The 12,608-nt window shown below is 38.6% G+C and overlaps 2 protein-coding genes across 7 annotated transcripts; one reads left to right on the forward strand and one right to left on the reverse strand.

Annotated features, from left to right (window-relative positions):
* Positions 1-873: 873 nt before the first annotated feature.
* Positions 874-3,609, reverse strand: LOC106640081 (uncharacterized). Of its 5 annotated transcripts, none has more exons than XM_089588957.1 (4): positions 3,313-3,609; positions 2,285-2,540; positions 1,834-2,028; positions 874-1,569 (listed from the first exon to the last, which is right to left on the reverse strand). In XM_089588957.1, the coding sequence occupies exons 2-4, from the start codon at positions 2,522-2,524 to the stop codon at positions 1,351-1,353; spliced, it is 654 nt and encodes a 217-aa protein (XP_089445083.1). In that variant the 5' UTR covers positions 2,525-2,540; positions 3,313-3,609; the 3' UTR covers positions 874-1,350. The 5 variants fall into 5 exon arrangements, with proteins under 5 accessions (XP_089445083.1, XP_014209453.1, XP_014209451.1 ...); XM_014353967.2 differs by having other exon boundaries at positions 2,981-3,609; XM_014353965.2 differs by having other exon boundaries at positions 3,117-3,607.
* Positions 3,610-9,602: 5,993 nt separating this feature from the next.
* LOC106640076 (protein orai-2) lies at positions 9,603-11,696 on the forward strand. 2 transcript variants are annotated; one of them, XM_014353957.3, is made up of 4 exons: positions 9,603-10,055; positions 10,144-10,545; positions 10,626-10,661; positions 11,201-11,696. In XM_014353957.3, exons 1-4 carry the CDS (start codon positions 9,837-9,839, stop codon positions 11,693-11,695), a joined length of 1,152 nt encoding a protein of 383 aa, XP_014209443.2. In that variant the 5' UTR covers positions 9,603-9,836; the 3' UTR covers position 11,696. The 2 variants fall into 2 exon arrangements, with proteins under 2 accessions (XP_014209443.2, XP_014209444.2); XM_014353958.3 differs by lacking the exon at positions 10,626-10,661.
* Positions 11,697-12,608: the final 912 nt, after the last annotated feature.

Raw genomic sequence — 12,608 nt, forward strand, 5'->3', positions numbered from 1 at the left:
AAATTTTTTTTCTTTTTTTTTTTTTTACTTTTCAAACTTTATATTTTAATCGAAAGCAGACAAAATTTGATATAAGTTTAAACTTGCATGCATACATATAGTATGTTAAAACACGTGCTTGTAAATTGAAATTTCTACTAAGTAGATACGATCTGAACTCTTACTGGCATACAGAACACAGTCAACACTTTAGTGTTAACTGAAATGCAATATTTCCTTTTTTTTTTTTTTTTTTTATGAGAGCAGATATCAGTACTTGGCCATTTTATTTCCTTCCATTTATCATGTACATATTTATACTCATCAAAGTCTAAAAAATATATATATATATATTTTCTACGATTAATTTATGCTGAAGATATTTAAGACTAACGTGTATGCGATTGGAAGTATGTGTTACGAAATATATCTACGTATCCTATTATTTATAAGTATGCTTTCATTCGATTCAAATTTTTTCGGGCAAGTAAGCAAGCAACGTTTAGCTTTGCAACAATCATCTAAATCGAACGACCCTATACATATTATTGTGTAGTACACACTGAATACTGGGCTTCAAAGAGATTCTGCTGGTATTAAATGCTGTTTTTCAATGATGTACAACAAAAAAATATGCATGCTTGGAAAATGTTAAAATATTATAGTAAATCCCTCTAATGTTAAGGCGTAGTAAAAGGTACAATTTATACAGTTGATTTTTCACATAACGCAAAGTGATAAAAAAAAAAAAAAAAAAAAAGTAATAGTATAAAAGAAAAATTAAAAAAAACGCAAAACTTAATAACTTATAACAACCATTCTAGCAAAGTCTTGAATTATTATTCACACGCGTGATAAAAATTTTAAATATCGTGAAAAAGCTAGTTTTTTTTTTTTTTTTTTTATTTCGATAAAAATTATTTGTGTACGCGAACGAATAATGCATTTTGCAATTAGGTTTAAAATTAACTCAAAATATATTATGAAATATACAATACACGAAACGTAAGTAAATAATATAAAATCACTTATAATGACATTAATTTATCAAAAACTTTTGTAGATTTTTGTAAAGCATATATACGTATAATCCTAAATGACGCGATCGAGTGCAAATTACTAAAATTGTAATTGAATCTTTTAAAAATCATGTTTTCATCCAAGCGTTCGATCATTCGAATAAAATGACAACGGTCCAGTGCAGAGTATTGATCGAGGGCAAATTAAAAACTATTGCTCAAGAATGATAAACCCATCCTTGGCTCTTAGCTATCATCTTACACAAGTCAGTGGAGCAATGAAACGGAAAAAGAAATTGACGTCGTGGCGCCCGTTGGAGGCAAGAGGTTCGAATGTTCTCGCGCGTCTTCCTCAGCCAGGTATCTGACTGGTGATGGTACTCGGGCCAGTTGTGTCCTGCATAAGGTTGTGCGTTTCCTCCTCGTGGTCCGACATGGGGATGGCCGTGGACACCTCGAGGCTGCTCGCCTGCTTTGATTTCAACTGGCTCGGCAATTCGGTTAGTACTGGCCCGTACTGCGAAGTGGAACCCACCAGCAAGTCAGTTGATGGATTCAAACCGCCCAACATCTTTATGTTCAATAGCAACGCGCGTTACAAAATGAGGTTCAAACAAAAGAGGGGGGGTGGGGGTGGATGCAAAAAAAGCGACAAAAGAAAAATCATGCAAGCGCTCTTAAGCAAGCATTTTTTTTTTTTTTTTTTTTTTTTTATAGACCATGACTTTTTTTCAATGACTTTTACCATAATATTTTGTTTTTCTTCGTATATAAGAACTATTAATAGTAAAAGTCATGAAATCACATGTCTACAAAATTGTAGTATCGAACGTACCTGACCGCTGTTGCCGGTCATTCCACCTCTAGGTGATTTTCCTCGTCGGAAAAATCGTAGCCATGCCAAAGCGAGTCCTGCCAAAAGGCCAATTATCATTATTGCGGTACCTACTGCTATTGATACCCTTGCCCCCTCGGGTGTCGAGTGTTCTTTAATTTCTGCTGATGGATCCTTTGAAGCTGTACCGTCAATCTTGAAAACAAAATTCTTTAAGTGGAAAAACACCATTTTTTGCATAATTAACAAAATCAAATGTAGGCTAATAATATTTAAGCATGCAGTTTATTAAATCGAAACATTGTTTAAAAACATTTATAACACCAATCTCCGTGTTGTTCGATTTGAACAATGCAGTAGATTAGGTTATTGAAAATTAAGTCCTCTTTTTTTCTGAAGAACCGCCTCAACACGCAAATAAATATCGAATCGTGAGAAAAAATAGCAATACCTTTGGTGGAGTGGATTCATTGCTCGATGAAACTAAGTTTACCAGTATTGCCGTAAGACCAGCCACAAATGCCGTTATTGCCACCGAAAATAATACCCATTCAAGCCAATTTCTCGTGCTGAATTTATGCCTCGATATTATTCTGGAAAAATTATTTCTAATGCCAAAGCCGCTCCCATCTCTTGTGTCATATGAATAACCAACTGTAGTTGGTTGGTAAACTGCTCCACTTTCAGGCATTTTTTACTATTACAATCTAAAAACAATTGACAAAATGAGTGAAGGAAACTAAAAACTTGTCGACTAAAGAATAATAATAATAACTGTAATGGTAACAAATTATTACAAATATATAGCTAGTGATGCAACGGAATTTACCAATGCCAGAATAAATCATTCGAAAGTATGAGTATAAAAAAGGTAATTCGTTATTCGTAAAAGTTTACAGGCCATTATGGATTAATTGTCAATAAATTGGTTCTAACTCAACTATCGTGCACTAAACGTATCGATTTTAACGATCAACAAGGAGGAAACTCACAAGAACATTTATTTGCAATTACAAATGTCTGACAGCTGGCCAAAAGCACATATTATTCCCATGATGATAAGAACGTAGTGTGTACACACTGCAGCACTGCAGCATTTAAAGGTTATAAAAATCGATTCACACGAATCGCGATGTGTATACTTAACAATGCGAGAAGAAAGTAGGCATCGAGAGGAGGACGGTTGTATTTTGGACGTGAACGGCGATTATAACGGGAATGAAAAAAGCAAGAGAGTCCAAGATGTGATTGATAAAATAAATGATTACTTGTAGAAGACGTACAGAAAAAGTGCAGTGGAAGGAGAGTAGCACTGTGGGGCACCGCTCGATGAGTAAGTTATAGGCCGTTGTCAACGTAAGTACATGTAGAGCGAATCGCCGAGGTCACAGTGCACACTTGTACCCGATTGTTTTTTTTTTTTTTTAATTTTTTCTATCTGATTTCGTTGTGGCACCTGCTTTGCACACACGCACTCACGTCTCGTCGACGACGCCTGTGCTCATGTTTCCTCTACTTGATAGATACTTCGACTCCGAAATCCAGATCCATGCATTCGAGACTTGTACCAATATGTATAAGTATACAGCTGTTATTGTACGAAGAGGTGGACAAGTATAAACGTCAAAAAACACAATGAACGATCAAGTGTGGACTGTTCGTGGTGTCGGATGGACGGTGGAGAGGCTGAAACTCCCTTGTCTCCCTTACACGCAAGCCTGCAATATATTATATATATACAGGTACAGTAAATACGTGCTGTAAAAAGTAAAAGGCAATATAGGTATATAATCAATGGGTGTGGGTGTGTTGAACGAAGAGTACATTTTATATATATATATATATATATATATATATAGCTGGGGCGTCTAGAGACGCGCGAGAAGAGAGTGAGTGTGCGCAAGTAAGTGTGTGCCGTTCGCGTATATAATTATTATATGCGAAAAGAGCATAGATATATATATGGCGCATTGGCGCAATGAATTGAATGAACGTGTACATACGTATACGAACTTGCGTTGATAAGAAAAACCTTTGTACGGATGTATGTGTTGTCCTCCTCGCTTCTATCTTCGGTGAAGCACTCGTGTCGATACCCACAATATAACTTGCGGTTCATCATTTGCGAGCGCAATAACAATCACCTGATTTCATGGTTTCAGTGCTTTTGTACATTGTTAATCTAAATGTGTTTGATTACACATATATAGCGTGTATTTTTTTAACACACATAGGCGGGTTATACTTTAAAAGCACTTTAAATGTGTTAAGTTAATATTTTTCACCTATCGGCTATTAATTTATCTATAATTAAACAAAAGTGATGAGTTCTTGTATGTGTGTTCTTTCTTTTCTACAAAAAAAAAAGGAATCATTTGAGCCTAGAATAGTTTAAGTGACATTGAATTCAAAAATGTTTGAAAATAATAATTTCAGTAGTGGTACTTGAATCTGCTTGTTTTATTAGTTTTTCTATAAGTAATATGCAACTTTGTTATTTATTTGGTACCAATACATGTGGTTTGCGAAGCAAATAAGAAAATAGCAATGATTCGCTTAAAAGTATGTTGTAATACGTTTGAATCGTGTGGAAAATACACACTTGAGGCGTGTTGGAATAAAACGCCTAGAAACGTGTAAATTCTATGACGGCGCGGCGGTTTACACGCTCCAAGTGTATTAATACAACACACTTGGATTTACAGTGATATACTGAGTTCACCTTATGCATAACAATATAACGTGTGTGTAGGAGTTAAAACTTTTTATTAAGTATTTTCGTATCGTATACGGCTCCAAACGCGGTAGATAAAAAAAATATATATCTGCTCACAAGCGGGTTATAACTGTTTTTTAGATGACTTGAACAAGAAAGGCAAACTGAAGCCGAAAATTTGGAATTGTAAAAGAGCATATTCTGGTTACATTTATTACGTTACTTCGTTATTCTAAGCAATTGCGGAAAATTTTCATCAAAAATTTCAGATGAATGTGTTGACGTAAAATATATGTAAACGCAAACGGAAAAACATAATATTTAATCGCCTACAATAATTACGTTCGCTTAAATTACTTTGAAAGATTTTTAAGTGTTTAGTTTATCGTTTGCAATCATTCAAATGGATCGGAATGGATATAATTCAAACGTTATTCGTACATGCGCGTAGATCTCGCAGATAAAAAAAATTTAAAAAAATACTACGATATTTACTGTTCATGAGCCTTCATCTGCACTTGCGTCATATACGATGCACTGTATAGATTCACGTCAATGGTATATATATAATAGTATTAAATTCACGTATATTTGAGGACCGTGTAACGTAAGCTCTCAATTATCATAATACATCGTAACAATAAATTGTTGACTGTTGCACTTTTTAGAATTTTGGGCATCTCCTTTCCATTTTGAGGACCACCTCTTGCATTACGAATAACATGTAAGTACGTCATGTGGCCAATAACATGCACGTCGAGCCGTTTTATCCCGACGCATATAAACGTATACCGAGTTACGTTTAAAAACCAAAAAGCAACTTCCGGAATGATATAGGAAATTGAAAAAAAAATAAAGAAATAAATAACAACAACAATACAAGTATTTGGACGATGGTATGAAAATTTTGGCTTGGGGTATAGAAAAGACGCGTTGCGACAAAACTATTAATAAACACCAATTCAAGCTGTTAGTTTACAGCAGTAACAGTACTAGTATAGCAACATGAAGACTCATTCGCCTGTACAGTTATGCACAAGTGTATACGTGTAGGTGTATATATAGGTACAAGAAATGCAAAGTATGCGGCACAATATAATGCAAGACCACCGCGGTAACTAACACCTCTGTTATTTGCAAGTGGTTGGTCGGTTATATAGGTATACACAAATGCACATATGTACGTATGTAAATTCAATGTAACGCGCGGTATCGATTTTTCAAAACTTATGTGCATCGATCGCTTCGTCATGTTCATTGTGAGATTTTTTTTATTTTTGGCTCTGGAAAAATAATGATAATAATAGTGCTTACGCTGATTGTAAGATATTATAGCATGTGTTTTTATTCTTATGTCAGAAAATACATATTTCTTTCGCTTCGACTTTAGATTTTCAGCGGAATTCACGCCTACCACTATAAGGTACTTCCATATTCTTAAACTTACGTGATAATTAAAATATACACTTTTTTTTTGGGTACAACTTTTAACGAATGAAAAAAAAGTTTTTATGTTCGATATCTACCAATTCGGTGTGACCGTAACAATTGACAATGACGCGAAGTATTTTTTTTTTTTTTCATTTATTCACATTACGCGTTCGGATGATATGATGTTAACTTGCTTTTGCCGATTTATTTACTTAATAAAAGCTAAGAAAAAGGTTGAATCGTCAGCAAAAAAAAAGAGCTTCTGTGACGAACATACGACCCAATTGGCGCTTATCACAGTATATCGTGCTATTCGATTTATTACGTGTTTGTTTATTGCAGTAGTCATAAACATTTTAGGAAAATTAATATTCCACGATACGAAAGCGTCGTTTTGTGCCAGTAACCCACTTTTTGTATAAAAAGATCAAATCAAACCAAGTATAAATTTTTCTTTCGAGATAATAGGTAAAGCGAATGTACGATCTAACGATAAAAAAAAAAACCCTAGAGAGTCTGCAACTCAAGTAATATCATCGTTTTTGGGATAAAATTTTGGAAAAACGAGGACACGCAGTGGGTAATGTGGAACAGCATCGGTCGAGCGCGAGACAGGAGCACGTGAGAATTCCGGGTGTATTGTTGAGAGAGGAGACTCATTGTGTTGATACGCGTGTGACGCTGTTAAAATCCCGGGTGCATGGCCATTCATCATTTTTAAAAATGTGTTTACGTCACCCGGCACCCGGTATTTATGTAATTAAAAATCCATGCAGCCACACACACACACACGCTCATCGCGGATGTTTGAGGATGAAATTACATTTCGAACAATAATCCATCGCGCGCGTGTACCATTTTCTCGCGCGTTGCACAATATTCCTTTGACGTTTCGCGAATCTTGCATGTTTTTTTTTTTTTTTTTTTTTTTTTTTTTCGTGAAATATATATAAAAATCGAACTTGGAAGCATTATGCACATGATTTTCCAAATCCAAGCTTGGTGACAACGCGTCGAGCGCGAGTGCAGATTGAGGATTGCACAACCGCACTGTAGCCATCATAAAAATGTATAACGGAAACGATTACAGCTTCCACAATAAACTTCAATCCCCTCGTGTTATCGAGGCAACGAAGCGGCAAACATTGCTCTCCGTTGCAGGTGGACACATCCTGTTTGCACCTCCTGGACTAAAATTTTCAAGACTGCCAGCATTGTATATTACATATTGTCTCCGGTGCCTACATGTATATAATATTTAATTGTCACAGGTATACGCGCGAGATTTCATTTTGCGATTACACCTACCTCGGGCTGTGCACATAAAAACAAGTATTTGCAATTACAGGTGACTGCAATCACGTAGTGCTGTTGGTTATTAACAGTGACATTGTACGGTATGAAGAAAAAAAAGAGAACAATCAAAAGACAAGAGAATGATGATGATGATGATGATGATGAAAAAAGAAAAATTGATTATTGCGTACGCCTTCAAAGTTGATAGGTACACTCGTGTCCAGCGAGACTTATCTTATCAGCATCGACACGCTTCTATTTTCCGGTAAGGTTATACATGTGTACCTGTAATGGCTTGCTTGTTGCTCGCTCGCAGATCTTAAATTTCGATTTTACAACACCTGTTGATTGTGATAACAAGGTTTTCTCGGTGTCTAAAACGCAAACAAAATTCCTCGATTCGTATACTCGCGCGTGATTTCTAAGTAATGCAAAAAAAAAAATGGTCAACTTTACTGATGCAGATTCGCTGTTTACTCGGTTATACGTGACGCGTGTACGTAAGGCGCGTTCTTCACAAGAGCCGGAACACCTGTTAACAATGTTGGGTATTAAAAAAATTAAAAAAAAAAACATGTACGTATAACCATTATAATCTTTTATGCATTTTTCACAGATAATTTTTTTTTTCTTCACAAAAGTACGAATTGTCACATAAACTGGGGATTCCCAAATGTATGGATTTTCGAGAAACCGAAGAGGAGTCCTGGATTTTTTCTTCTTATTTTCCTCTCCAAGTATATAAGTGACGGTATTACCAGCTCAATGTGATGATAATCAAGCGGTAACATTGTAATTGACTTTAGATTTTTCCTCTCTCTCGATTCGCCGAATCGAATGAAATTGTGAAAAAATGAGACTTGGTGCCCAACAACTTATTTACCGATTTTTCTATACAAATATATCGTTTGGCAACTACTTATCGTTCACATAACAGGTACAAAAAAAGAGCATTCGATGGCGAAACGCGTTGAATTCCTCAGTAAGAAAGTTCGAGTTTACAGCCAAAAGTCGTCCCATCCAACATCATGGAAACCGATTTAGATTCGTAAATGAAAAGATCGTCGAGGTGTATAATGAAAATTTCCACCAAAACCATACTCGCACGTGCGCACACACGTAAAACAAAAAAAAAATATGCGCGTCTTGTATTACGCGACAGCGGTCACCGTATTATAATGGCCACTCATTACGATGCACGCGCATACACACATATATATATATATGTGTGTGTGCGCGCCGGTGCTGATATCGTACTATTGTTACGATCGCTCGCGCGGCCCGACCACTCGTACGGAGCTCCTTTTCGTATACACTCGCCGTATAATAATACCATCTCAGTCCTCGCCCGGAGTCCGGACCGCGAGCTTCTTCTCAAAGGCTCGCTTGTTTTATCGCTTCTACGACATAGCACCTATGAGTAGCCGAATCGGCGATTTGCTCCGTATTTTCAAACAACCGGCCTCTACCAGCCACAACTCTGCGTTGCACCTCGAAATCGCAACCGTCATCGGCGGAAAGGAAGAATTATTATACTTCCGAAAGATGAGCTTCGGGATTGTGTTGTAACGTGCAGGCTCTTTCTCGAAATCCATCGGTAGTTAATAGTTGCAAAGCTCGACCGCATCGCGTATATATATATATACGTATACAGCTCCATAGATTTCGAGGAGACGGAGTGTTTGCAGTTACATAAAAATGTTGAACCGCGTGACGTAACAGTGCTAATCGAATGAAGGCGAAGAAAAAAAAAAAAAGAAAAAGAAAAATTCCCAAGAAACCCAAAGTGAGAGGGTCGTCGAATGGTACGTTATATTGGGCGAGACAACTCGAGAGTGGCCATATGAATGTGTACCTATATGTATCGGTCGATCGAGCAATAAGCGCTAGCACCTGTAAAAATATACAACAATGACGAACGATCCAGACACTATAGCCGCGTCGGCGGATAGTGAGGCGTTATCATCGTCACCTCGTAAATTTTACACCTCGAGGCAGGCGCCTATCGGCCGCTCGGCGATTAGAGATTCCAGCTGATTAACACACGTACGGTTGGCACGCGGGGGAAGCGATAAGAGAGTACACAAAATTAATGCAAAACTAGGCTGTGCGCGCACTGCTTTTGCCCGACCATATTATACTCTCGTACGGTTTTTTTTTTTTTTTTTTTTTTTTCTCCCCCTCACACATAGTGTTAGCTAATCGTTGGATGCAGCGAGAGTGGGAATCAATGACCCAAACAAGGCACACACCGATTACGTTTGCCAAGATACAAAGATCGCTCGTCCGATTGTAAGTATAATTATCAGCTTGCCTGTACATATATATGTATACGTATGATTATCAAACGAGCCGAGAAGTTGAATAATGGCAGATGATCTTTGGGTACGGATTAAAATCCAATTGACACTGAATAAATCTGCGTTGTGAGCGAGTGAACGAACAAACGATAGTGTTGCTCTCTATTTCTCTGTGGAAGTGATAAAGTTTCAGTGTTGAAAAAATGTGACGCGACCATCACCGTGATACATATTACACGGCAAAGCTGCATGTATCGAGGATGCCAAACACCAACAACAACAGCATAATCGATATGCCGAGCAAGAAGGTGCAGGACACCGCGCCGTGTCAAATAGACATGGAGCCGCAGAGGCGCTTGAGCCCGAAAACGCCGTCGGTGGAGGATTTACCGTCACCCATGCTCACCACCACCAGATCGACCAAGTCAACCCAAATAGACGCGTCGACTTGGAGACTGGCCCACTCGGGTTACCACCAGGTAAGGTGTCCCCGCAGATGCACGCGATTGGCTGTACCTATAGTGTGTAATATATTATAATGTGTGCGCGAAATGAGAAATTTTGTAGAGGGCGAGGCCAATGTCGGTGGGCCAGTTGTCCCGGCAGAGCCAGTACAGCGAGCTGAGCTACGCCAACTACGCCGTGAGCCCGAATTACGCGTTCTCGGCGACCCAGAGCGAGATCCTCCTGTCGCCGCGGAGCCGGCCACCGGTGATCCCTGCAGGTAGTGGCCGTTACACCGCCGTCGACATGGTCAAGGTCGTGCCGGGGTCCGGTTGCGGTGGATGCTGTTGTAGCTGTGGCGCGGGGGCCTCGGTGGTACCCGGTGGACCGAGCGGTACTGGTGCCTCCGGTGGAAACCAAAGTATCGAGGGACCCAAGCATCCGCCCACCGAGGCCATCTTGGACAATAAGCACTCCTACCAGCTGAAAAAACTCCACATGAGCAGGGCCAAGCTCAAGGCCACGGTAACGTCATTTTTTGATTTTTTGTTCATTGCCACATACCCACCGTCGATCGTTTCATCTTGGAAATACTTATTCCACAGGCCACCACCTCCGAGCTGCTCAGTGGATTCGCCATGGTGAGTTTCCACGGTTCACGTGTACAAAAGAATATGGACTATAATGTATCGGCATCTGTTGGTGTTGTTTTATATTTTCCAGCGCATCGTTAGCCCTAATTCGCGCGGTTATTACTCGCCGATGCGACTGTCGCCACGCTTATTAACTTACGTAAAAAAAAAGGTCGCTTCTGTTGCTTCCGAGAGATAAGTATATGATTGCCGATTAGCGCTTAATTACATTGACACTTGGAAAATTGCTGGGTTTCATTTATACCGCGGGCATATGATATTTCATACGCGTATGGGAAAATACAATGTTGTTTATATATATATATATACGACGGTTCTGGAACAAGGTCAGCGGTGCTCGCGTGCGACAACGATTGCGGCGTGGGTATAGCCGATTTTTCGCGTCGTTACGTTAAAGATTACATGAAATCGGCGTACACGCGATATCATCGAAATATACTTTGGCTCGGCGTACATGTGTACGAGTAACGGATAAATGAGGCATTGGATTGACAATGGCACGAAAAGTATAAAATTGTTTGGCGCAGGTGGCGATGGTGGAGCTGCAGATAAACGAGCCAACGGCGGTGCCCGAGTGGCTGTTCGTCATGTTCGCGGTGTGCACGACGGTCTTGGTGTCCGTGCACATATTCGCCCTGATGATAAGCACGTACCTCCTGCCGAACGTCGAGGCGATCAGCAAACTCCAGTCGTCCCGGCTGATAACCGAGTCGCCCCACGAGCGCATGCGCGGCTTCATCGAGCTCGCCTGGGCCTTTTCCACGGTCCTCGGGCTCTTCCTCTTCCTCGTCGAGATAGCCATCCTCAGTTGGGTCAAGTTCTGGGATTACTCGTTCACCGCGGCAACGGCCAGTACCGTCATCGTTATACCCGTCCTCATCGTCTTCATCGCCTTCGCCGTGCACTTTTACCACTCGCTCGTCGTTTACAAGTGCGAGGCTTCGCTCACCGACATGAGGGAGCTGGAGAACATCAAGAGGAACCTCGACAACGCATCCCTCGGTCAACGTACCGGAGTCTGAACGGCCCTACCTTCTTTTTTTTTTTTTTTTTTTTTTTTCACCCAAGCAAACTCTCCAAAGTTCTTGGACCCCTTAACGGTGTGATACAAAATATATATCGCAATGGACAATAAAGTATCGAGTACAATACTTGTAGATGTTCCAACAAACTCGAAAATAGTGACTAAAGATAATCTTTTAAATTTGATCCTCACTCCCATACACTGTTAAATCGTGATTTCACAACAAATTTCCAAGTACTTTTTTAATCAACCTTGCAAAAACACTTTTTTTTAATTTCGACTTTTTCTCTTACCATAACAAAAATCGGTTGAAGTGCCAATTAAAATCGTTTTCTTAAAGTTATAATTGTAATGTATCGAACAAAAATAAGTTGTTAAATTTTTATACTCCAAAACACACTTTTTGCTTTGGTGATGAATTCACGCGCATTTATACGCAAAAATGCATAATCTTTTTCGTAAATTTAGTCATCCGTTCTTTCCTTCCCACCACCCTCCCCACATATGTTATGTATAACCGAAAATTTACCTTTGTTTTTTATCACATTGAGTGTTATTATTATAAATATTGTGTTATATATTATTATTACAATGTAATATATAAATGTTATATCTGAGGTAAGATATTATTAATAGTAATATAGTGTTCAAAGTATTCTTGTAAATTTGTATGTTTATAGATGTTTGTACATAAATAAATTAATGCGATTCATTGATATCTTTAAACATAATGTGTAATCAGCAAAAGTTGAAGGACCCTCCTTAATTTTTTTATAAAATAACATTCGATTTCTCACACTTAACTTCATTTTGAAAAATCCAAATTTACGGTCAAACGACAAGTTATTCTGAATTTTCATTTGTTTTCTTTTTCGCTAACCAATTGGTTCAGTTGGCATCAATTCTGTTTT

This window comes from Copidosoma floridanum, unplaced genomic scaffold, assembly GCF_036245765.1.
Source record: "Copidosoma floridanum isolate Cflo_tuat_1 unplaced genomic scaffold, Cflo_Japanese_pri ptg000007l, whole genome shotgun sequence".
Lineage (NCBI taxonomy): Eukaryota > Metazoa > Arthropoda > Insecta > Hymenoptera > Encyrtidae > Copidosoma > Copidosoma floridanum.

What these genes read in the sequence shown, in the direction of transcription:
- LOC106640081 (XM_089588957.1), bottom strand. Translation starts at nt 2,524, where the DNA reads ATGCCTGAAAGTGGAGCAGTTTACCAACCAACTACAGTTGGTTATTCA. An exon ending in ATGAATCCACTCCACCAAAG is followed by an intron (nt 2,029 to 2,284) that starts GTATTGCTATTT and finishes TTTGTTTTCAAG; the next exon opens with ATTGACGGTACAGCTTCAAA. An exon ending in TGACCGGCAACAGCGGTCAG is followed by an intron (nt 1,570 to 1,833) that starts GTACGTTCGATA and finishes TTGAACATAAAG; the next exon opens with ATGTTGGGCGGTTTGAATCC.
- LOC106640076 (XM_014353957.3), top strand. Translation starts at nt 9,837, where the DNA reads ATGCCAAACACCAACAACAACAGCATAATCGATATGCCGAGCAAGAAG. An exon ending in CCCACTCGGGTTACCACCAG is followed by an intron (nt 10,056 to 10,143) that starts GTAAGGTGTCCC and finishes GAAATTTTGTAG; the next exon opens with AGGGCGAGGCCAATGTCGGT. An exon ending in GGGCCAAGCTCAAGGCCACG is followed by an intron (nt 10,546 to 10,625) that starts GTAACGTCATTT and finishes CTTATTCCACAG; the next exon opens with GCCACCACCTCCGAGCTGCT.